This window comes from Garra rufa, chromosome 15 (genome assembly GCF_049309525.1).
Source record: "Garra rufa chromosome 15, GarRuf1.0, whole genome shotgun sequence".
NCBI classification, from domain to species: Eukaryota; Metazoa; Chordata; class Actinopteri; order Cypriniformes; family Cyprinidae; genus Garra; species Garra rufa.
In genome coordinates, this window is record NC_133375.1 from 38,177,650 (window position 1) to 38,203,505 (window position 25,856).

The 25,856-nt window shown below is 39.9% G+C and overlaps 2 protein-coding genes across 2 annotated transcripts; both read left to right on the forward strand.

Moving 5' to 3' along the window:
* Nucleotides 1-1,101: 1,101 nt before the first annotated feature.
* LOC141287753 (NACHT, LRR and PYD domains-containing protein 3) lies at nt 1,102-9,648 on the forward strand. The gene is made up of 10 exons (XM_073819885.1): nt 1,102-1,173; nt 1,979-2,100; nt 2,195-2,305; nt 2,488-2,598; nt 2,693-2,803; nt 3,091-4,944; nt 5,065-5,238; nt 5,416-5,589; nt 5,861-5,907; nt 9,128-9,648. The coding sequence occupies exons 1-10, from the start codon at nt 1,102-1,104 to the stop codon at nt 9,646-9,648; spliced, it is 3,297 nt and encodes a 1,098-aa protein (XP_073675986.1).
* A 6,829-nt stretch (nt 9,649-16,477) lies between these two features.
* On the forward strand, nt 16,478-24,987 carry LOC141287754 (NACHT, LRR and PYD domains-containing protein 3-like). Its single transcript, XM_073819886.1, has 9 exons — nt 16,478-16,919; nt 20,478-20,595; nt 20,718-20,828; nt 20,938-21,048; nt 21,368-23,191; nt 23,350-23,523; nt 23,880-24,053; nt 24,197-24,243; nt 24,464-24,987. The coding sequence occupies exons 1-9, from the start codon at nt 16,478-16,480 to the stop codon at nt 24,985-24,987; spliced, it is 3,525 nt and encodes a 1,174-aa protein (XP_073675987.1).
* Nucleotides 24,988-25,856: the final 869 nt, after the last annotated feature.

A 25,856-nucleotide genomic window follows, 5' to 3' on the forward strand; every position in this document is an offset into this window, starting at 1 on the left:
TGCATTGCATTGCCAATCCATTTCGGTAATTTCCCCCTCGACTCCCCGAGAACCCATTCCAGCCCAGACTGGAAGTTAATCGATTCATGCTTCCCCCACTCAGATCCACCCGCACTGGACCAAGTCTCTACCCATCAGCCCCTAGAGAAAGGCCTATATGTGCATTGCATCATTTTGATTTGTGTTTATTTTTTAGCTAATTTAGAGTTGCTAATTAGAATCAGACTCTATTTTTTACATTATGTGATATACAAAATGAGCCTTAACAAGATTAACTTTGCAGTTGTAGCATTGATGTAATGTTTGAATTTCTTGCATTGTATAGTGTGTAAATGGTATACTTTGAAGCTGTTTTGCCTTGTTGGATATCTTCAGTTCTCATGTTTTTTTCTGGGTTCATCTTGGTTTTGAAGTTTCTCCTCATATATAATGAAATGAAATGCCAATTTCATCCTGATATTCTATAGTGTAATGATATTTATGTAGTTTATATTATTTACAGTTGAAGTCAAAAGTTTACATACACCTTGCAGAATCTGCAATGAATTATTTTACCAAAATAAGAGGGATCATACATAATGCATGTTACTTTTATTTAGTACTGCCCTGAATAAGATACTTCACATAAAAGACATTTACAATAGTCCACAAGAGAAAATAATAGATTAATTTATAAACAATTACCCCGTTCAGAAGTTTACATACACTTGATTCTTAAAACTGTGTTGTTACCTGAATGATCCACAGCTTTCTGTATTTTTTATTTATATTTTTTATTCAGTGATAGTAGTTAATGAGTCCCTTGTTTGTCCTAAACAGTTAAACTGCCTGCTGTTCTTCTGAAAAATCTTTCAGGTCCCACAAATTCAGTTTTTTTTTTTAAGCATTGTTTTTGTGTATTTCACAATGACTTTGTTTTTATACTAAAGCCTTTAAAATGATAAAAAAGCAATAATTTTTTTTTATATGACAAGAATATGACTTTTTATTATTCTGATTGTTATTGTTTTTGTTTCTTTTATGCACCTGTTTCTTATATTCTAATGCAATGATGTACTGTTGTTTGTAAATGACAAATTGTTTAATGATAAAACATGCGACATGCCGACTTTGCTCCACCCACTTCAGTTAAGCAAACCGAAAGTGAAAGCAAACTGGATGTTTTTCATCGACGTAGTTGGACAGGATTGAGGATGCAAACGTGAAAATCAACAGAGTGATAGCATTTTACAGTGAGTTGTTTTCGCGTAATTCGTTATTCACAGTTTAAAACTGCGTAGTTGCATATTTTACTAAAAAGTGATTGGGCAGGGTACCTCAAATCTTGCCCTGGAGGGCCAATCCGCTGCTGATTGATTAGCATGTTCAGGTGTGGTTTCCTCTGCAGGAAAGTGGATCTCGTTGACCAGATTTGAGGATCCCTGGATTAGGTAACGCTTTACAATAAGTTTCATTAGCTAACGTCTGGTATTTCACTTAGGCAGTCTAATTGTGGAATGCAATCCCTGAATGTTTGTTTACTTTTTAACCTTTTTGATTTTGTTGAGTTTTGGTAAACTTTTTAATGTGTACGTATTTTAATACGTAACGATACAAAAACGGTTGGCTTTGTAAACAAATGAAGTAACGTTAGGTGGAGCATGTTTACGTAATTTCGAATTCATATTGTTGAGCTCAGACTATGAGCCAGTCTATAGAGGGCGCTGACGTCCGCATATTCTCAATGCCTTCGTGCAATATTAAAAGTTAAAACCGAGTTTGTGGTTTTGGCTCAATTTGTTACACAACATAAAAAATGACTTAAATTGTATTAAATGTAATCCCATTTTATTGTTTTAACACTGCTCCAGTCTATTATTATTATTACTATGTTGTTTTAATGGTTTTATTTATATGATTTAGAAATTAATAGAAAATAAAACATATTATAGAATTTATTTTGGGTTACTATGGCTGATTCATTGTCATCTTTTGATAGCTATGGAAGAAAAGAAGAGACAGAACAGCATCTCCAGAACCCAGCTCTGTGTCTATGAAGAGCACTGGCTCCATGTATCAACCTCCTGAATTCAGTGATAAACCAGTGGTCTTTGACCCTAGGTAGAACAAGGCACTGTTTCTGTAAAATATTGCATTATGCAGGCTGAAAATAAAATAAGTGAACATGTTTACATTTCATGTGCTGATTTTTTAGGAAGAGTATTACAGCAGCATCTCCAGAACCCAGCTGTGTGTCTCTGAAGAGCGCCGGCTCCATGTATCAACCTCCTGAATTCAGTGACAAACCAGTGGTCTTTGACTCCGGGTAAGACTATACACTAATTTATAATTATTATTTTTTTTACTTTCAGTACCCATCTATGTCTATGTGAAAAGTGTACAGACTCCCCCAGGTAGAACAAGGCGCTTCTTCTGTAAAATATTGCATTATGCAGAGTGAAAAGAAAATAAGTTAACAAGTTTACATTTCATGTGCTAATTTTTTAGGAAGAGTATTACCGCAGCATCTCCAGAACCCAGCTGTGTGTCTCTGAAGAGCGCCGGCTCCATGTATCAACCTCCTGAATTCAGTGATAAACCAGTGGTCTTTGACCCTAGGTAGAACAAGGCACTGTTTCTGTAAAATATTGCATTATGCAGGCTAAAAAGAAAATAAGTGAACATGTTTACATTTCATGTGCAAATTTTTTAGGAAGAGGATTACCGCAGCATCTCCAGAACCCAGCTGTGTGTCTCTCAAGAGTGCCGGCTCCATGTATCAACCTCCTGAATTCAGTGATAAACCAGTGGTCTTTGACCCCGGGTAAGACTATACACTAATTTATAATTTTTTTTTTTTTTTTTTTTTTTTTACTTTCAGTACCCATCTATGTGTATGTAAAAAGTATACAGACTCCCCCAGGTATGATAGGAATTTAAAATGTAAAAGACTATGTGCAATTATTTTAATTTGAATGTCAATTTAAATTATTGAGATAACCTTACTGCAGTGGGCCTTGTATAATTTCAATTTTTTCTAGTTAATTATTTTTCTAGTTTGAATTCTGTTTGCATTCAAATCTCACCTATGTTCTTATTTTTATTCTTCAGTGTGGAGAGAGGTGCTCAGCCCAAATGTGGATTATCCAGTTTTGCTGATGCTGCTGACCACTACATGATTTCATCTGTTGATGCACTTAAGGAGAGACACAAAACAAACATGAAGAGCAAGTATGAGTGCTTATTTGAGGGAAATCAAATACAGACAAATAAAACTTTCCTGAACAGCATTTACACACAGCTCTACATCATAGAGGGGGAGAGGGAAGGGGTGAATGAAGAACACGAGATCCTACAGATGGAGAAAAGTTACAAGACGCTCCTTGAGACTCCAATCAACTGCAATGACATCTTTAAACCTCTACACAGATATGAGAAGCAAAGAAAAGACAAAATCAAGACAGTTCTTACAAAAGGAATTGCTGGAATTGGAAAAACTGTCTCTGTGCAGAAGTTCCTTCTGGACTGGGCTGGGGGAAAAGCCAATCAGGATGTAGATTTCGTGTTTGTGCTTTCATTTCGAGAGATAAACTTGATTAAAGATCACCAATACAGTCTTTACAGACTTCTGCAGGACTTTCATCCTGAACTTCAAGATCTTGGCTCAAAGATTCTTGAGAAGTGTAAAGTTGTGTTCATCTTTGATGGCCTGGATGAAAGCAGAATCACATTGACGTTTTCAGAAAATGAGAGCATTTCTGATGTGAATGAGTCTTCACCAGTGAGGGTGTTGATGTCAAAACTTATCAGCGGAGAGCTGCTTCCCAGTGCTCTCATCTGGATCACCTCCAGACCAGCAGCAGCCAATCAGATCCCCTCCAAATACATCAACCGTGTGACAGAAATTCAAGGATTCAGTGAGCCTCAGAAAGAGGAATATTTCAAGAAGCGAATCAGTGATGGCCATCAAGCCAGCAGAATCATCTCACACATTAGAAGATCAAGAAGCCTCCACATCATGTGTCACATCCCCGTCTTCTGCTGGATCTCAGCCACTGTGCTTCAAAACCTCTCGAAACAAAATGACAGTGCAGAAATCCCTCAAACTCTGACTGAGATGTATATCCACTTCCTACTTAATCAAACAAATATAAAGAACCAGAAGTATGATGAGACAGATCAGAGAGATCCAGAGATACTCCTGCAGTCCAACAGAGAAATGATTGTGAAACTTGCTGAACTGGCTTTCAAACAGCTGATGAAGGGCAATGTGATGTTTCATGAGGAGGACCTAAGAGAGAGTGGCATAGATGTCACTGAAGCCTCAGTGTATTCTGGCATTTTCACTGAGATCTTTAAGGAGGAATCTGTGGTGTATCAGAGGAAAATCTACTGCTTTATACATCTGAGCTTTCAGGAGTTTCTTGCCGCATTTTATGTCTTTTACTGCTTTGTAAAGAATAATTCTGGGTTTCTCAATTTTTTTGACATGCTTCCTAATTTCCATAAAGGAGTAATAGACACAGCTCTTCAGAGTGAGAATGGACACCTGGATCTTTTCCTGCGGTTCCTGCTGGGAATCTCACTGGAGTCCAATCAGAGACTCCTACATGGTCTGCTGAAACACACAGAGAAGAGCTCTGAGAGCATGAGGACAATCACAGCTTACATTAAAGACAAAATCAAACATAGACAGGGTCTTTCGGCTGACAGATCCATCAATCTTTTCCTCTGTCTGCTTGAGATGAAAGATCAGTCTCTGGTCAGAGAGATTGTGGAGTTTATGAAATCAGACAAACACTCAGAAACAGAGAATAAACTCTCTCCGTCTCACTGCTCAGCGATCGCCTACATGCTCCAGATTTCAGATGAGGTGATGGAGGAATTGGATCTTAAGAAATACAACACATCAGATAAGGGCAGAAGGAGACTGGTACCAGCTGTGATGAACTGCAAAAAAGCACTGTGAGTATCTACTTGTAGCAGTTTTTTTGGTATTGGAATATTAAAAAATGTATTGTTGGCATTAACAAGCTGTTACAGGTGTCCATTAAAGAAATGAAAGAGTGTTATGCTCTCTCCTAGTTTCGGTGGCTGTAATCTCACAGAAAAGTGCTGTGAAATCATGGCGTCAGCTCTACAATTATCAGAATCGTCCCTGATAGAGCTGGACTTGAGTAACAATGACCTGCAGGACACTGGTGTGAAGCTTCTCTGTGCTGGACTGAAGAGTCCAAACTGTCAGCTGGAGATACTGAGGTTAGTAAAGGCAACAAAATATAATTTCATCCGGTTTTCAGATTTTATTTATAATGTTTTTTATTTTCTTTTTGGTTTCAGAATTTAAATTGTATTTAAAAAATGTTTCTGCCAAAAAAAATTGTTATGCATGTTGTGGTTAGCAGATGTTAATCTTATCAATTAATCTCTGTGTAGATTATCTGGCTGTATGGTGACAGAGGAAGGCTGTTGTTATCTGGCTGCAGCTCTCAATTCAAACCCTTCACACCTGAGAGAGCTGGATCTGAGCTACAATCACCCAGGAGAAGCGGGAGTCAAGATGTTTTCTGCTCTGGAAGAGAATCCAGACTGCAAACTGGAGAAACTCAAGTATGTCAGATTTTATGAGACATTTACTGTATTAAAAGGCTCCCAACTAGATTTAGCTTTAAAAATATCTTTGCTGTTTTGCCATGAATAAATGTTCCTGTTTACATTAGTAATCATCTAAGGTTTTGTTTATTTAATGATCTTATTTGACCTTAATGAGGTCTGCTAATATTCTTCAAATTAAAAAATTATATAAACAGGGTGTATGAAATGTATAGTTTGTCCTGAAAAAGTCTGCACTGCGCATTCATACATTTCTCTCACTTTTTAGTTTCGACAATTGTGGAGATTTCAGGATCACACCAGGACTACTAAAATGTAGGTTCTCCTTCTCAGTAATATATTCATAAACATACTGCGTATTATCCCTTAATATACACAATTATTTAAATTTATTACAATGAATCACATACAGTGGGTACGGAAAGTATTCAGACCCCCTTAAATGTTTCACTCTTCGTTATATTGCAGCCATTTGCTGAAATCATTTAAGTTGATTTTTTTTCCTCATTAATGTACACACAGCACCCCATATTGACAGAAAAGCACAGAATTGTTGACATTTTTGCAGATTATAAAAGAAAAACTGAAATATCACATGGTCCTAAGTATTCAGACCCTTTGCTCAGTATTTAGTAGATGCACCCTTTTGATCTAATACAGCCATGAGTCTTTTTGGGAAAGATGCAACAAGTTTTTTACACCTGGATTTGGGGATCCTCTGTCATTCCTCCTTGCAGATCCTCTCCAGTTCTGTCAGGTTGGATGGTAAACGTTGGTGGGCAGCCATTTTTAGGTCTCTCCAGAGATGCTCAATTGGGTTTAAGTCAGGGCTCTGGCTGGGCCATTCAAGAACAGTCACAGAGTTGTTGTGAAGCCACACGTTCTTTTAGCTGTGTGCTTAGGGTCATTGTCTTGTTGGAAGGTAAACCTTCGGCCCAGCCTGAGGTCCTGAGCACTGGAGAAGGTTTTCGTCCAGGATATCCCTGTACTTGGCCACATTCATCTTTCCCTCGATTGCAACCAGTCGTCCTGTCCCTGCAGCTGAAAAACGCCCCCACAGCATGATGCTGCCACCACCATGCTTCACTGTTGGGACTGTATTGGACAGGTGATGAGCAGTGCCTGGTTTTCTCCACACATACAGTTTAGAATTAAGGCCAAAAAGTTCTATCTTGGTCTCATCAGACCAGAGAATCTTATTTCTCACCATCTTGGAGTCCTTCAGGTGTTTTTTAGCAAACTCCATGCAGGCTTTCATGTGTCTTGCACTGAGGAGAGGCTTCCGTCGGGTCACTCTGCCATAAAGCCCCGACTGGTGGAGGGCTGCAGTGATGGTTGACTTTCTACAACTTTCTCCCATCTCCCGACTGCATCTCTGGAGCTCAGCCACAGTGATCTTTGGGTTCTTCTTTACCTATCTCACCAAGGCTCTTCTCCCCCGATAGCTCAGTTTGGCCAGACGGCCAGCTCTAGGAAGGGTTCTGGTCGTCCCAAACGTCTTCCATTTAAGGATTATGGAGGCCACTGTGCTCTTAGGAACCTTAAGTGTGGTAGAATTTTTGTAACCTTGGCCAGATCTGTGCCTTGCCACAATTCTGTCTCTGAGCTCTTCAGGCAGTTCCTTTGACCTCATGATTCTCATTTGCTCTGACATGCACTGTGAGCTGTAAGGTCTTATATAGACAGGTGTGTGGCTTTCCTAATCAAGTCCAATCAGTATAATCAAACACAGCTGGACTCAAATGAAGGTGTAGAACCATCTCAAGGATGATCAGAAGAAATGGACAGCACCTGAGTTAAATATATGAGTGTCACAGCAAAGGGTCTGAATACTTAGGACCATGTGATATTTCAGTTTTTCTTTTTTAATAAATCTGCAAAAATGTCAACAATTCTGTGTTTTTCTGTCAATATGGGGTGCTGTGTGTACATTAACTTAAATGGAAAAAAATTAACTTAATTAAAAAAATTAAACTAAAATGATTTCAGCAAAGGGCTGCAATATAACAAAGAGTGAAACATTTAAGGGGGTCTGAATATTTTCTGTACCCATTTTATATTTTATTTTATGGAGTTGGGAAATCCCTTATTATGGAATTTATGAGGCATGAATAGGGCTGGGTGATATGGCCTAAAAATAAATCACAGTCGACGGTCAAGAGGTGATTGACAGGTTTCCGCGTAAGGCATCGGAAATGGAAATGCAAAGGGAATTGCGATTCCATTTGAGTTTTGGCTGGCTACATACGCGACGCAGAGAAAGTGAAAAAGCAGACGTGGTAATTGAAATTACTATTTAAATATGACTGGGTCAATACTCGTAAGATATGGAAAACACAAATGCAAACGGACTTTGCATTTCCATTTTAAATTTGGCAGTCACTGTGCGTTCGCTTAAACGAAAATGCAAACGGTAATGTGCGATTTGCATATGCGTTTGGATTATGTCTCATTTTATGCGTCCTCAAATTGAAAACGCAATTGAAAATACAATTTGCAATTCCGTTTGAATAATGTCCGGAATATCATTCCATAGTCGCACATGGTGCTCCTAAATATTTTTTCATAGCCGCACGTAGTAGTTTCTTTTTGCCCTTGAACGGTGGGTCGCACCATTGAGAAATTAGGTCACACTCTAGAGCCCTGATATGCAAATAATTCGCCATTGTCTTCAATCATCTCTCTACTCTGTTTATGTGGTAAGTGAAATTGTATGTACTGTAATGTAACAGGCTAACTTGCTAGCAAGCAGCTAATCATGTCCCCTTAGTGACTCGCGTTATTTTACCAGAACGCGTTGTTTTCCGTTCTGAATACATATATATATATATATATATATATATTAAAAAAAATCGCGATACCTCGATTTAATAAAAAATTAAATCGTCTTAAAACGTAAATTCAAATTAATCGAAAGAATCGCCCAGCCCTAGGCATGAATAATTGTTAAAGGATTAGTTCACTTTCAGAACAAAAATTTTCAGAAAATGTACTCACCCCCTTGTCATTATATTTTCAGTCGTAAAGAAATTCAGGAAAATCAGGATTTCTCTACATATAGTGGACTTCTATGGTGCCCCCAAGTTTGAACTTCCAAAATGCAGTTTAAATATAGCTGAGGATAAAGGGTCTTATCTAGCGAAACAATTGGTTATTTTTGAAATAATCAAATTGACAATTTATATACTTTTTAACTTCAAATGCTTGTCTTAAAATGTGCACTCTGTGAAACAGCCAATCAAAGCAGAGTTCATCATTATTATTCATGAACATTCCAAATAAGGTAATGACAGACCATTTCATTCAAGGGACAAATCCTAGGGTTGTAAATGGACTTGAAAACTGTTTCTTGAGAATATTTGCCCTTACCTAAGCCATATACCTTCTAGGTAGATAAATTAGAAAACCTAACAAAAATATTTTACCCTACAATGCATTATATTGAATACTCTCAAAAAATATTCAGAAAGAGAGCCATGTAATACTATGATAAATGACGTGTATATATTGTTCTAACCTCTCTACTTATGTTCAGATGCCTGTAAACTCACGCTGGATCCAAACACAGCAAACACTCGTCTCGCTCTGTCAGAGGGGAACAAAAGGGCGACACGAGAGGAAGGTGACCAGTTATATCCTGATCATCCAGACAGATTTGAAGACCAGGAGCAGGTTCTGTGTAGAGAAGCTCTGTCTGATCGCTGTTACTGGGAGGTTGATTGGAGTCGGGGGGCTTATGTTGCAGTAACATATAAAGAAATCAGAAAGAAAGGAGGGAGTGACTGTAGATTTGGGTGGAATGATAAATCGTGGAGTCTTTTCTGTACTTCTGATAGATATAGTGCCTGGCACAATAACAAGAACACAGACATACATGTCGAATCAAACCCATCAGTCAGAGTAGCAGTGTATCTGGACAGGCTGGCTGGTACTCTGTCCTTCTACAGTGTCTCTGATACACACACGCTCACACACATACACACTTTCAACACTAAGTTCACTAAACCGCTATACGCTGGGTTTGCAGTTTATGGTTCAGTGTTTCTGTCAGGGTGAACAGCCTCCTGTTATTTACAGTAGAGACAGTCTGTTTTCATCTAGACACCACTTTCGCTTTCAGTACCTATGCCTGTGTTGTATTTACTAACCATCCACTGTCAAACTTAACCAAGGCTAGAGTTAACTACTAAGAGCAATCCTTTAAACTTTTCTAAGAAGTTCTCAAATGTGCTCTATTTTAGAGCTGCCTGCAGATTACCGTAATAAGTATTATAAGCTTGAACGCTATTTTCATTATGACCAGCTTGACAGGTATTAACACTTGGCGTTGCGTTATTAATGTGCCATGTTTTTTTATGTGCCAACTAAGCAAGCCAGAGGCGACAGCGGCAAGGAAGCAAAACTCCACAGGTGACAGAAATGGAGAAAAAAACCTAGGGAGAAACCAGGCTTAGTTTGATCATATTAATAATGTAAACTTAAATGTATTATAGGAGTAATGGAATATAATTACACAATATTTATGATTTGTGAGTTTTAACTGGTTATCATGGTCTAAATGTATGCTACTATGGAAGACCAATGGTTAATTTTAATGAAAATCAAACAGTCAGAACAATTAATTTTGAACATAATCTTTGTACATAAATTTACAGCTGAACTCTACTACTGTCAGCTTAAGCTACTGCCAGATGTGCAGTTCTATAGGAGACTAAAGAATATTAATATTACAGACACCAAACTGTACTAAAGAGATGTGTCAGGCAACAAATGATTTCATGATTTGAAACTATATCAATGCTGAAACAAAGAAATTAAATTTTCTATTAAGATATTTTTATTCTATTAAGAAGTAAAGATTTGAAATTTATCATGATAATTATTGATTAGAAACTGATCTGAACAATTTCATCGTGATTTTTGGCTATATCGCCCAGCCAAGTAGGACGCTTTCCTAACATTAAGAAGTTATTTGCAGTGATTTGTAAGAAGAATCTTAAGAATTGTAGTTTTGTCTTAAGAACAATATAAAATATTATTTTTTATTTTTAGCCCAGATGCTATACACATGCATAAGGGAAGCTTATTCTACAACATGCCTTTTTAAAGCTATCAACATTGCACTACCACCTCGAGAGTAGCTTGGGGAAAAATAGATTTTTACTGATGAGAGATGCATGTGTTCATTTTCCAGACACATATAAGCACCTTTATTCCATGCACTGGTCAATTGTAAGATTTTGGGTTACTTGGTTTGTCATAACATGTTATTTCAGACTAATTGAAAGAAATAATTTAAAATACAATTTTTATGCACTATTTTATTGCATCTGTAGATTTCAGTGAAAGTATTAATTTTTAAGTGACTAAGCCAGCAATTGGCACTTACGTAGCACATCCATTCTGCAAACTTTATCTATATTCTGAAACCTTTTATAAAAAGGTTTGTTCATTTTTATTAAACTTTGAGGTTTTAAAAATCTTTTATAAAGGATGTATGATGATGTAGGTGTTGTGAAGTATGCCAGATTGTGGTAGTTCACATCATCCTCCACAAGCACCAGCCTTCTAAACATTTCTCTTTTTATACTGCAGTATTTTATACAGACCTTTTAGACTATAGTATATATTTTATAAGATATGACTATAGTATACATATTATATATATGTAGTATCTCTCATTCTATACGGTGCTTGATTCAAATGATTAGTTATTTTCTCAGTTTTTCTCCTACTATGTGTAATCTTGTTTGAATGCTTTATGTTATTTGACATAATCTAAAAACAGAATCATGATAGCACATGATTTTAGTTTTATTTTGCTTTATTTAGCCCTAGTTCCCATTCAGCTCACTAGGACTGCTAACCTGAGTGCACAGGTTTGAAATAAGTAATTTTTTTGCAGTTTAGTTCCTGTAAATTTCAATTTTGTATTAGGAAGGAATTTGATTTCTGAAATACAGCATGTTTCAAACGTGAAGACATCAAGTTTATTAGTTGGTGTTCATTCACTTCTGCGATTCACGTTTGTTGTATGATATTTGCTGCATATTTAGATTGTGAGAACAGTTACTCTTAAGGTAAAGTAGCATTTATACGATATACCTCATTTCAAAGCAGTTTTTCAGATTGAATTATTGTGCTAGAACATGACTTTATCATGAATTGTAATAATCCCTTGTCAGCTAAAACCAAATATTTCAAAATGTTATATATTATTTCAAACACGTATCAACAATTAACAAAACAAGTGAACACTGCTCTTGTTGTGTTTAGTGCACTATCAAAAATGTTGTGAAGTCTTTGATTTAGTCTTTAGTCCCCACGTAATGCTGTATAGAGTAGACGGCTGTGAAATTATTGCAGGAGTTGAAATATACCTCTGTCCAGTGTCAGCTGATTCAGATATGCACAATATTTTGGAGGTGGACGTCATGCCAAATAAATAACCGAACCCGAAAGTACACATTTTGTTTTTTCCTTTAACCAAAACTCATAAGAGCAGTAGCCATTTCCTTTTCTTGGTGTGATAACACTTGTTGAATGTGCTGTATAACTAATCTTGACCAATCAGACTGTTTTTTGACAAAGGCACAAAGAATGTTAAATAAAATAACTTTTTAATCATCATTGTCTCCTGCCTCTTGTGTCTGCCTTCTGGCTGTGGAAGAGACTTTAAATATCAGACAACAACAAAAGACATTCCGTGGTTGGTAAAATAAACTGTCTAATTGTGAAATGCAATGTGTAGGAATGTGGCTTAAAATTTCTGCCAGAGTCTATTATAACTTTTTGTTTTATTTTAATATTTTTTGTGAATAGCAGATTATTATTGTTATTTTAGGTTATTGTGTAGTTGTGACTTTTGTTTGTTTTAAATATACACAGTTGCACGGACCATTTACATTGAGACTTTCCTTCAGGCCGATTAAGAACATGATAATATGATGCAGATTTTACGTCTCAGTACTAGAAACAGTTTAAAACCTGAAACGTTTTGTGCATTTCACAATACCTTTATTTGAAGGGATTAAAAATTCAATAAATGTTTTACCATTATAGAAAAATTTGACAAGAATATGACTTTATTATTCTGATTGTTTTTTTTTTTTCATGCACCTGTTGATTATATTCAAATGCAAGGATGTACTGTTGTTTGCAGCCTAAATAACTAATCTGTTTAATAATAATAATAATAATAATAATAATAATAATAATAACGTTCGCCAGTGGTGGAGCTCAAAATTGCCTTATTTCTTAACAAGAAATGCATTTATTAAGATTTATGTCGTCAGTTAAGTCATGAAATTATCAAAAAGGCAACTAAAGCTGCAAACTGTGCATTAAAGAACATTTCTCAAATGCATATACTAAAATATATTCTGCAATTCGAGATCACAATACAAGGCGCAAGCTGATAGGCTATGTATTTTTTTTATTTATTTATTAGTTAATGCGCAAGTAAATGTGAGCACAGTGCATTTATATTAGAAAATACGCACTAATTTGTTTTTCTCTCATTAATTTGTAAAGTACAAACAAAAATGAAACAATTTAAATGCATACATGAACTAATTTTATATTCTGCCATTTATGTGCCTCTTTTAACATTCTTATCACTATTTGCATGTCTCATCTATGAGCATGCAGTGTTGGAGAACAAGCTTTTGGGGGTTTTGAAAACCATAACCAAGCTGACTGCGCAATAATGAGCCCTAAAAAATAGTCAAATTCACTCAGTATAGCTTGATCTAATTAAAAAAAAATCTCAATTACAATTAAGTGAAAATTAATTGTATTCAGATTTGTTTTAGTCACTAAAACAGTCCAGTACTTTAGTCAAACACATTTTACATTGAAATATTGAAGATTATTGTGCCACCCCAGACTGATTGCTGGCCCCTCCCTGGCAACCCCTATGAAAACATCCTGGCTCCGCCACTGACGTTCGCACCTGCCGAGTGTGCTCCACCCACTATAGTTAATCTCAAAATATTGAAACCCAAAATACTAAAACCAAACCGAAAGTGACTGCTCAAGGCAAACAGGACGTTTCTCATCGATGTTTAGTTGGACAGGAAGGATTGAGAAGAAAACGTGAAATCACCAGAGTGATAGCATTTAACAGTAAGTTTGTTTTCGTGTTATCTGTCAGAGTTTGAAACTGCGTAGCTGAATATTTTAATAAGAAAGTGATTACGCAGGTACTCCAATTGTGGAATACAATCGCTGAATGTTTGTTTCAGTCCTTATTTAAGTTTTTTACGTTTTAACCTCTTGATTTTGTATTAAGCTTTGTTAAACTTAACGTGTACGTATTTTAATAGTAATGAAAAACCTGTTGGCTTTGTAAACAATTATGTAGGTGGGGAATTTTAACGTAATTTTGAGTTCACCTCGTTGACCTCAGATTGAAATCTAGAGTGCGCTGACGTCCAGATATAAATACACATGATTTGGCTGGCAAATTGTTACACCAGGCCAGCAGAGGGAGCCTTGCCCCTCTCTGACTGTTGCTGCTCCCTCTGCTGCTTCGCTGGTTAGTTCCTGTTTGTCAGCCTTAAAGGAGAACTCCGGTGTGATATTGACATAAAGTGTATTGAATCATGATACCGAGTGTGAACGTACCTTGCATATCTCATCTCGGTTTGTGTCCAGCTGTCCGAAATCTGGGGTCAGTTAGCCGATGCTCACAACAGGCTGTCTATGAGAGTGAACAGGGCATCGGAAAAGCCATGTAAATAAATCACCGTTTTACGCCATTTACGAGGCACAAAGTAGCTCCACACTTCATCGGTAGACTTCCTAGGGCCCTGACATTTAAAACGAGACATTGAGAACTCAGAAAAAGCACCGGTAGTTTATTTACAAGAAGATTTATACAGACATCTTCCACCAGGAACAGAGCGGTGGCCGCCATCTTAAATGTAGTCACGATAAGTCGAGTGTCGAGCACGAAGGAAACTACAACCTGATACGTTGATAACCTGATAAATTCATTGGTGCTCGACACTCGATTTATCGTGACTAAGTTCAGGATGCCGGCGACCGGATTTTCTTTCCCAGGTACTGTCTGTATAAATCTTCTTGTAAATAAACTACCGGTGCTTTTTCTGAGTTCTCAATGTCTCGTTTTAAATGTCAGGGCCCTAGGAAGTCTACCGATGAAGTGTGGAGCTACTTTGTGCCTCGTAAATGGCGTAAAACAGTGATTTATTTACATGGCTTTTCCGATGCCCTGTTCACTCTCATAGACAGCCTGTTGTGAGCATCGGCTAACTGACCCCAGATTTCGGACAGCTGGACACAAACCGAGATGAAATATGCAAGGTACGTTCACACTCGGTATCATGATTCAATACACTTTAGGTCAATATCACACCGGAGTTCTCCTTTAAAAGCAAGCTGAGGACACACACATCGCGAAGTATTGGTTTGCTGTTGCGGACATTACCAAGCGTTTTCCCTTGCTCTCAGGTTTTCCTAGTCTCCTTGTTGTTTTCCCTAGCCATGTTCTGTTTTTGTTTTCCCAGTCTTAGCCATAGTATTCTAGTTTCTTGTTTTCATTTCATTGTTTCCTTTGGAATGCCCACCTGGATTTGACCCACACCTGTTTTGTTGGATTACGCTCTTGGATTGTCTTCGCTGTTGTTGTTTGCTGGTGTTTTCGACCCTGTCTGCCTGTCTACGATCGTCATAATAAAGCCTTGCATTTGGATCCCCACTCTCAGTCATCCCGTTTGTAACAGAATACTTCGCCACACCCGGATCCAGCGGCTTTACCCACCAGCAGAACTACCCTCCAAGAATGGATTCAGCAGGAAGTTTGTCCAACCCCGTAAGTTTACTCTGCTCCATTTTTCAAGATGGCCGTCCCATCGAATGTTATGTTGAGGAATTTATTACGTACAGTCACCTGGCACCTTGTGACGAATCGATGTTGAAGGAATGTTTTTGGAGCGGGTTGGACACCGACATCAGTTTGAGTTTACCCGATGAGGACCCTAATTGGACCCTCGCACAATTTATTGACTTTGTGTTATTGTATTGTGGATCTCCGTTCACTGTGGGTATACTCGAATGGTCACAACACAAGATGTCTGTTAGCTCCGAGCCACGGCACAAGATATCTGCTAGCCCAGAGTCTCAGCACAAGATATCTGCCAGCCTAGAGCTACAGCACAAGATGGCCACCATCTCAAAGCCTGTTAATAAGATGGCTGTCATTCCTGAACCTGTTTACAAGATGGCTACCTTTCCAGAACCTGCTCACAGGATGACTATTCTTCCTGAGTCTGCGTTCAAGATGGCCGCCCTATTGGACCCAGCTCACAAGAGGACTACCACGCCCAAGTTCTCTCGCAAGATGGCTGCCACCCCAAGGCCCGTTCACAAGATGGCCGCCATCCCCAAGCCTGTTCACCAGATGGCTGTCCCTCCTAAGCCCGTTCATAAGATGGCCGCCTTTCCTGATCCTGCTCACAAGATGGCTGCCGCCACTCCAGAGTCTGCTCTCAAGATGGCTACCGCCACGCCCAAGTCTTCTCACAAGATGGCTGTCTCTCCAGAACCACTGCCCAAAATGGCTGCCACGCCCAAGTCCTCTCGCAAGATGGCCGCCACACCAGAGCCTGCTGCAAAGATGGCCGCCACGTCAGAGCCTGCTGCAAAGATGGCCGCCACGCCAGAGCCTGCTGCAAAGATGGTCGCCATGCCAGAGCCTGCTGTTAAGATGGCTGCCACACCAGAGCCTGTCACAAAGATGGCCGCCGCCATGCCAGCGCGTGCACCCAAGATGGCCACCATGCCCAAGCCTGCACCCAAGATGGCCGCCACGCCCAAGCCTGCACACAAAATGGCCGCCACGCCTGAGCCTGCATGCAAGATGGCCGCCATACCTGAGTCTGTCGTCAAAATGGTGGCTGCAGCATCAGACCCTCACCCTTCCATGGTCTATCAAAGACTAATATCCAGTTTGGAGGACCCACCACTGCTGTCAGTACGAACAGTTGGTCTCTTACGGCCAGCATCTGCTAACTCCATGTCAGCCAAGCCAGCATCCGCCAAAGCCACGTCAGTCAAGCCAGCATCTGCTAACACCACGCCAGCCAAGCCAGCGACGGCTAATGCTACGACAGCCAGACCAGCTACTGCCAATGTCACGTCTGCCAAGCCAGAGCCCGCTCACGTCATGTCAATAAGACCACAGCTAGCTAGCGTCATGTCTGCTTCTCTTGAATCTGCCCCAGCTGTTGTTTCTGCTAAGTCAAGCCACGTCACAGCTGCTGTTCCTGCTGAGTCAAACCAAGCAGCTCTTCTTGAGTCAGGTCAAGTCCCAGCTGATCCTCCAAGGCCAAGTCACGTCTCCCCCGAGAGTTCAGAGCCTTCGCTCCCAAGCCATGCAGAGCCAACGCTCCCAAGCCATGCAGAGCCAACGCTCCCAAGTCACGCAGAGCCAACGCTCCCAAGGCTCACGCCCACTAACCCGATGGGCCTCCCACCTACCACTGCATTACCGGTGATGGCAGTTGCCATTTTTAGTGTGTGGGCTGCACACTGTGCTCATGAAGCCTCGCCAGTCAAACAACCCGCTGCGCCAATGCCTCTCCTCGAGGCGGCGTTCATAGCGGGACTCCTTGCTCTACCTGCGCCGCCAAGATTCCCTGCTCTGCCTGCTTCGCCTAGCCCATAAGAACCCGGACCGATTTCTCCTTATAGGAAAATTATGAGGCATATAATACAGACCAAATGGACCACTTATAACATGTTTCTGCATTTGTTTTTGAAATGCAATCCTTCTTTGTGAAAGATCTGTAATGTTACATATATGTCACATTGGGCGTTTATAATAAATTTTTCATGTTACACATATGTCACATTGGGCATTTATTTCAGAATTGAAAAAAGTATATTTTGTCAGTTTTATTTGCTACATAACATTTTTTTTCTTTTTATTTGCTTTTCCATAACATATTTCAAAGCTACATAACTGTGACCATTACATTTTACAACAACTCTCTCGAAACATCAGAATTCTACCTTTTTTGGTATATGGTTGTTCATGGTTTTTTTTTCATAACTTGAACTAAATAAAAATAAATAACTACCTCACACTGGAGGTCAACATGTTAAACATGCACATAACATTGCAATAATTTGTATATTGTGCAATAAAACTGTAACTATAAAAAAAGTTTCAAAATACATTTCATTAACAATTTATTTAATGTGACATTATTTTAAATGTTCTTTTTGTTAATATATTCTTTGAAATGAGCAGTAGAAAATATATAACACTAAAAAACTTTAATCAGCTAAATTAATTGAGCAGTTTATTAGCATTTTTCTTAATGTGACAAATATGTCACATCAAAATTCCACCTATTGTTTTAAGGGTAACAGCCCGATGTGACGTATATGTCACCACAATATCTTCGTAACTTGTTTTATATCAGTTTGTTCAAGAAATGTATTAAAATCAGGGTGAGTGTAATCTAGGATGTGTTAAACATTAGAATAGTTGAATGGGTTGAAACATACCTTTAGTAACAAAAAAAAGCATCTTTAAAAATTGCTGACACTGCAACATGTGCTCACCATACAGTCCACCATTTTGGAAATGTTGCCATGACAACAAAAAATGCACACATTTTCACGTGACTGAACCTGGATGTTACTTATGTGTCACTTTGGGATTTCCTGAGTTGAAAATAAGGGATAATGCTTTAAAAAGACCTTTCCAGATAATTACAATTGTTTGTGACACCCGCGTCACAGTGGGTCCTTATGGGCTAGACTCCTTGCTCTGCCTGCGCCGCCAAGATTCCCTGCTCTGCCCGCTCCACCTAGATTCCCTGCTCTGCCTGCTCCGCCTAGTCTCCTTGCTCTGCCTGCGCCGCCAAGATTCCCTGCTTTGTCTGCTCCGCCTAGACTCCTTGCTCTGCCTGCTCCGCCTAGTCTCCTTGCTCTACCTGCGCCGCCAAGATTCCCTGCTCTGCCTGCTTCGCCTAGACTCCTTGCTCTGCCTGCGCCGCCAAGATTCCCTGCTCTGCCCGCTCCACCTAGATTCCCTGCTCTGCCTGCTCCACCTAGTCTCCTTGCTCTACCTGCGCCGCCAAGATTCCCTGCTCTGCCTGCTTCGCCTAGACTCCTTGCTCTGCCTGTGCCGCCAAGATTCCCTGCTCTGCCCGCTCCACCTAGATTCCCTGCTCTGCCTGCTCCGCCTAGTCTCCTTGCTCTGCCTGCGCCGCCAAGATTCCCTGCTTTGTCTGCTCCGCCTGGACTCCTTGCTCTGCCTGTGCCGCCAAGATTCCCTGCTCTGCCCGCTCCCCCTAGATTCCCTGCTCTGCCTGCTCCGCCTAGATTCCCTGCTCTGCCTGCTCCGCCTAGTCTCCTTGCTCTGCCTGCGCCGCCAAGATTCCCTGCTTTGTCTGCTCCGCCTGGACTCCTTGCTCTGCCTGTGCCGCCAAGATTCCCTGCTCTGCCCGCTCCCCCTAGATTCCCTGCTCTGCCTGTTCCGCCAAGATTCCCTGCTCTGCCTGCACCGCCTAGACTCCCTGTCGTCTCTGTCACGACCACGACAGCCGTTCCTGAAGTTCCTGTCTGCCCAGTCACGGCTATGGAGGCAGCTTGCTCCTACAAACTCTCTACTTCTCTCCTTGCTCTGTCTGCCTCCTCTGTCTCTGCTCTCCCCAGGTCCCAGTCCATGATGCGGCCGCCTGTTCCGCCCTGGAGGGCTCCTGCGCCTCCTGTGCCTCCTGTTCCGCCCTGGAGGGCTTCTGCGCCTCCTGTTCCGCCCTGGAGGGCTCCTGCACCTCCCGTTCCACCCCGGAGGGCTCCTGCGCCTCCTGTTCCGCCCTGGAGGGCTTCTGCGCCTCCTGTTCCGCCCTGGAGGGCTCCTAAGCCTCTTGCTCCGCCCCGGAGGGCTTCTACGCCTCCTGCTCCGCCCTGGAGGGCTTCTATGCCTCCTGCTCTGCCCCGGAGGGCTGCTCCGCCTCATGCTCCGCCCAGGAGGACTCCTAAGCCTCTTGCTCTGCCTCGGAGGACTGCACCGCCTCCAGCTCTGCCCTGGAGGGCTCCCGTATCTCCTGCTCCCTTCTGGAGGACCTTTGCCCAACCAGTCCTGCCTCAGCCCCTAGACCCTCCACCGCCTCATGGACCTGGCCCCCCGTCGTCCCCTTGCTCCACCTTGGCTCCCCCCCACCGCCCCCCAGGTCTGTTTGCTGAGACCTTTTGGAGCGTCTGGAAGCCGCTCTTTGGGGGGGGGGACTATGTTACACCAGGCCAGCAGAGGGAGCCTTGCCCCTCTCTGACTGTTGCTGCTCCCTCTGCTGCTTCGCTGGTTACTTCCTGTTTGTCAGCCTTAAAAGCAAGCTGAGGACACACACACATCGCAAAGTATTGGTTTGCTGTTGCGGACATTACCAAGCGTTTTCCCTTGCTCTCAGGTTTTCCTAGTCTCCTTGTTGTTTTCCCTAGCCATAGTTCTGTTTTTGTTTTCCCAGTCTTAGCCATAGTTTTCTAGTTTCTTGTTTTCATTTCATTGTTTCCTTTGGACTGCCCACCTGGATTTGACCCACGCCTGTTTTGTCAGATTACGCTCTTGGATTGTCTTCGCTGTCTACGATCGTCATAATAAAGCCTTGCATTTGGATCCCCACTCTCAGTCGTCCCGTTTGTAACACAAATTCATATGCACTGTGCTTTTGTGTGGTATTAAAATAATTCAGGAAAAATCGAAATTGTCGTTTTGGTTCAATTTATTATGCAACATTACAAACATAACTTAAATTAGACAAAATGTGCCCAATTTTTCTTGCAACACTGTTGTAACCATGATCGAGTATTATTATTATTATGGCTGATACAATGTAATCTTCTGATAGCTATGGAACAAAAGAAGAGACGGAGAACAGCATCTCCAGAACCCAGCTCAGTGTCTATGAAGAGCACTGACTCCAAGTATCAGCCTCCTGAATTTAGTGATGAATCGTTGACCTTAAGGTAGAACAAGACACTGCTTCTGTAAAATGTTATATTATGCAGGCTAAAAGGAAACTAAGTGAACATGTTTACTGTTCATGTGCTGATTTTTGTTAACTTTTATTGAAAACCTTTTTTTTTAGGAAGCGGATTACCGCAGCATCTTTAGAACCCAGCTGTGTGTCTATGAAGAGCAATGATTCAAAGTATCAACCTCCTGAATTCAGTGATGAATCGTTGCCCTTTGACCCTAGGTAGAACAAGGCACTACTTCTGTAAAATATTGCATATGTAAGTGAACATGTTTACTTTTCATGTGCTGATCTATTTATTTAAATTAATTAATTTATCTTTTTTTTTTAGGCAGCAGATTACCACAACAACTCCAGAACCCAGCTGTGTGTCTATAAAGAGTACCGACTCCAAGTATCAACCTCCTGAATTCGGTGAAAGACCAGTGGCCTTTGACCCAAAGTAAGCCACTGCTTTCATACGTTTTTTTTTTTACAAAGCAAATTATAGCAGTTCCTTCAGAACCCATCTGTGTGTATGTGAAAAGTACAGACTTCCCCAGGTTAAGACACTTAAAATGTAATAGACTACATACATTTTTTTTTTTTTTGTTAAATGTCAATTTGAATTATTGGGATAGCCTTACTGTAATGTGCCTTGTGTCGTTTTAATTTTTCTTTTTAGTTAATTATTTTTCTAGGTTGATTTCTATTTGTAGTCAAATCTCTACTATGTTCTTATTTTAAAATTGTAATCAAGAAGTTTGTTTCTCTTTCTTCAGTGTGGAAAGACCCAGTTTGGCTGATTCTGTTTCCCACTACATGATTTCATCTGTTGATGCGCTTAAGGAGAGACACAAAACAAACATGAAGATCAAGTATGAGTGGCTGTTTGAGGGAAATCAATTACAAGAGAATAAAACCCTTCTGAACAGCATTTACACACAGCTCTACGTCATAGAGGGGGAGAGGGAAGGGGTGAATGAAGAACACGAGATCTTACGGATGGAGAAAAGTTACAAGACGCTCCTTGAGACTCCAATCAACTGCAATGACATCTTTAAACCTCTACCAGGATGTGAAAAGGAGAGAGAAGATGTAATTAAAACTGTTCTTACTAATGGAATAGCTGGAATTGGAAAAACTGTCTCTGTGCAGAAGGTCATGTTGGATTGGGCTGAGGGAGAAGCCAATCAGGATGTAGATTTCATGTTTGTGCTTTCATTTCGAGAGATGAACTTGATTAAAGATCACCAGTACAGTCTTCACAGACTTCTGCAGGACTTTCATCCTGAACTTCAAGATCTTGACTCAAAGATTCTTGAGCAGTGTAAAGTTGTGTTCATCTTTGATGGCCTGGATGAAAGCAGAATTACACTGACGTTTTCAGAAAATGAGAGCATTTCTAATGTGAATGAGTCTTCACCAGTGAGGGTTTTGATGTCAAAACTTATCAGCGGAGAGCTGCTTCCCAATGCTCTCATCTGGATCACCTCCAGACCAGCAGCAGCCAATCAGATCCCCTCCAAATACATCAACCGTGTGACAGAAATTCAGGGATTCAATGAAAAGCAGAAGGAGGAATATTTCCGGAAGAGAATCAGTGATGAACATCAAGCCAGCAGAATCATCTCACACGTTAGAAAATTAAGAAGCCTCCACATCATGTGTCACATCCCTGTCTTCTGCTGGATCTCAGCCACTGTCCTTCAAAACCTCCTGAAACAAAATGACAGTGCAGAAATCCCTAAAACTCTGACTGAGATGTACATCCACTTCCTGCTCACTCAGATGAACATGAGGAACCAGAAGTATGAAGAGACATGTGACAGAGATCCAGAGGAGCTCCTGCAGTCCAGTCGAAAAGTGATTGTGAAACTTGCTGAGGTGGCTTTCAAGCAGCTGATGAAGGGCAATGTGATGTTTTATGAAGAGGACCTGAGAGAGAGCGGCATAGATTCCATTGACATCACACTTTATTCTGGGATTTGCACTGAGATCTTTAAGGAGGAATCTGTGCTGCATCAAAGGAAAATATATTGCTTCATACATCTGAGCTTTCAGGAATTTCTCGCTGCTTTTTATGTTTTTTACAGCTTTATACATGACACTTCAGATACTCTGAAAGTATTTGATTTGCTCCCAAATTTCCATAAAGGAGTGATAGACACAGCTCTTCAGAGTGAGAACGGACACCTGGATCTTTTCCTGCGGTTCCTGCTGGGAATCTCACTGGAGTCCAATCAGAGACTCCTACATGGTCTGCTGAAACACACAGAGAAGAGCGCTGAGAGCATGAGGACAATCGCAGCTTACATTAAAGACAAAATCACACATGAACAGGGTCTCTCGGCTGACAGATCCATCAATCTTCTTCTCTGTCAGCTGGAGATGAATGATCAGACTCTGGTCAGAGAGATTGTGGAGTTTCTGAAATCAGACAAAGACTCAAACAATAAACTGTCATCATCTCACTGCTCAGCAATCGCCTACATGCTCCAAATTTCAGATGAACCGCTTGAAGAACTGGACCTGAAGAAATACAACACATCAGATGAGGGCAGAAGGAGACTGGTACCAGCTGTGATGAACTGCAGAAAAGCTGAGTGAGTATTTCTGTAGCAAGGAGTCGAATATCAGTTTGGTTCATGTAAATTCTGTTGCGTTAAATGCAATCCATTCTAAATCATGCATCTTTTCACATATGTGCACATTTATAATACAACCTATCATTGACAATTCGATCCAAAATACTCTCTTTTAGTCTTGCCTGCTGTAATCTCACAGAGAAGTGCTGTGAAATTGTGGCGTCAGCTCTACAGTCATCAGATTCGCCTCTGATAGAGCTGGACTTGAGTAACAATGACCTGCAGGACACTGGTGTAAAGCTCATTTGCACTGGACTGAAGAGTCCAAACTGTCAGCTGCAGATACTGAGGTGAGAAACACCTGGAGTATACTTTGTCTTTCTGTCATTATACCTGTGTGCATTGCTTTGTGATATTTAACTTGACCTGAGGTCACAGCACTGAGATGTGTTATCTTAAAGAGCAGGTCATGTTTTTTTTAAAGTGTCCTATTGTGTTGGAGTTAACTAATGAACTTCTTCCATTTGTTTTATGGCCGTTTTCCATCATTTTTGAGTACTTTTCAAGAACAAAGAATAAACTATTCAGTATTAACAGATATTTTTTTTTTATCTTATTTGTTATCATATAACAATCAATATTCTATTTTAAGTTCTAATGCAACCAGAAATCCCACACATCTCACTTTTACTTATTGTTTTTATAGGTTATCAGGCTGTATGGTGAAGGAGGAAGGCTGTTGTTGTCTGGCTTCAGCTCTAAGTTCAAACCCTTCACACCTGAGAGAGCTGGATCTGAGCTACAATCACCCAGGAGAAGCAGGAGTCCATATGTTTTCTGCTCTGGTAGAGAATCCAGACTGCAAACTGGAGAAACTTAAGTATGTTTGGTTTGTATGGCACATTTTTTGAGAAATGTGTGTCTGTGAAAGGTAAATAAGGATTCCCAATAAAATGTAGTCAATTTTTTAAAAACATAAATGGGTGTAAAAAATCTTAAAAACACATTTTCTGTATTTTATAGTTCAGACCATTGTGGAGATTTCAGGATCAAATCAGGACTACACAAATGTAGGTTCTTCCTCTTTCACATGTACTCACACGCAAGTGAAACAGTTAAATGTTATTAAATGTTTAGCTATTTAGATCTTTCCTCACACTCTTTTACTGCTAAAAACTGAAGCATCATGCTGAAATCTCAAACATTTTGACATTGATGATGAGTTGTCCCCCTCAATGTCTATGGTGGTTATGATCTTGTATCTGTTGTTCTAATTTCTCTTGTATTCAGATGCCTGTGATCTTACATTGGATCCAAACACTGCAAACTCTCATCTCGCTCTGTCTGAGGAGAACAGAAAGGCGACACATGTGGAAGACGAGCAGCCATATCTCGATCATCCGGACAGATTTGAGCATCAGGAGCAGGTTCTGTGTCGAGAGACTTTGTCTGAACGCTGTTACTGGGAGGTTAAATGGATTGGAGGGGCCTATGTTGCAGTGACATATAAAGGACATAAAGGAAAGAAACGAGGGAATGACTGTAGATTTGGGTGGAATAGTAAGTCCTGGAGTCTTTTCTGTACTCCTGATGGATATAGCGCTTGGCACGATAACAAGAAAACAGATGCAAATTTCTTGTCAAAACCCTCAAGCAGAGTAGGAGTGTATCTGGACAGCTCGGCCGGCACTGTGTCCTTCTACGACGTCTCTGACACACATGCTCTCGCACATGTATATACATTTAAAACCACGTTTACTGAACCGCTCTATGCTGGGTTCGCAGTTTATGGTTCAGTCTTTCTGTCAGGGTGAACAGCCTCATATTATTAACAAAAGCAAGCAACTAATTAAGTACTAAACTGTAGCAACTGTTTATAGGCTACAATGCACAGATGCAGGAAATATTATTTAACAGGAAGTTTTTTTTTTTTTTTTTATAAACTTTTATGTTAAGATTGTGATGGCAGTTTATGTATGATTGTGTGTCAGTGGCAAAAAAATATATACCTTTTTTTATTATTTAAGGAAATTATTCAGCAAGGATGCATTAAATTAACCAAAACTGACAGTAAAGACTTTATGATCTTAAAAACAATTTCCATTTTAAATAAATGTTGTCTTGAACCTTCTATTCATCAAATAATTCTGGGGAAAAATATTAGGATATGTTTAAAAATAAGAAAAGAATGTTTTTTGAGCAGAAAGTCAGCATATTACAATGATTTCTGAAGAATCATGTGATACAATAATGAAGCTGAAAAATTCATTATTACTACAATATATGTTATATATTGCAGTGATAATAGTTCACAATATTACCTTTGAAACTCTTTTAAATAATATTTGAGCACAAGAAACATAATTTATGTAACACCCTTATATTTAAAATTTTGTTGCTGTTATTTAAATTTGAGCGAACAAAGACATATTTTAAAATGTTATTTTAAAAAAAATATTCTGCTTACTGTCCTTATTCACTGTATTTTTTTATTTACTAGTATATTTAAATAATATTTTGGCTTCATTAATTTGTACACAGTAAAAAATAAAATTTTGTCACTATACAAAAGGACTGTTAAAAATCAGTAACTGTTCTTTGCTTGATTTATGTGTTGAATTTGTTTCTGGTCAGATTGAGATAATGCACTGCATACAGTATGTTCAATAAACAATTTTTCAAA

Coding starts and splice junctions, on each gene's coding strand:
- LOC141287753 (XM_073819885.1), top strand. CDS start 1,102: ATGCCGACTTTGCTCCACCCACTTCAGTTAAGCAAACCGAAAGTGAAA. Junction 2,101..2,194: donor CCAGTGGTCTTTGACCCTAG/GTAGAACAAGGC, acceptor CTGATTTTTTAG/GAAGAGTATTACAGCAGCAT. Junction 4,945..5,064: donor ATGAACTGCAAAAAAGCACT/GTGAGTATCTAC, acceptor GCTCTCTCCTAG/TTTCGGTGGCTGTAATCTCA.
- LOC141287754 (XM_073819886.1), top strand. CDS start 16,478: ATGGCCGCCATACCTGAGTCTGTCGTCAAAATGGTGGCTGCAGCATCA. Junction 20,829..20,937: donor TCGTTGCCCTTTGACCCTAG/GTAGAACAAGGC, acceptor TTTTTTTTTTAG/GCAGCAGATTACCACAACAA. Junction 24,054..24,196: donor TGCAAACTGGAGAAACTTAA/GTATGTTTGGTT, acceptor TGTATTTTATAG/TTCAGACCATTGTGGAGATT.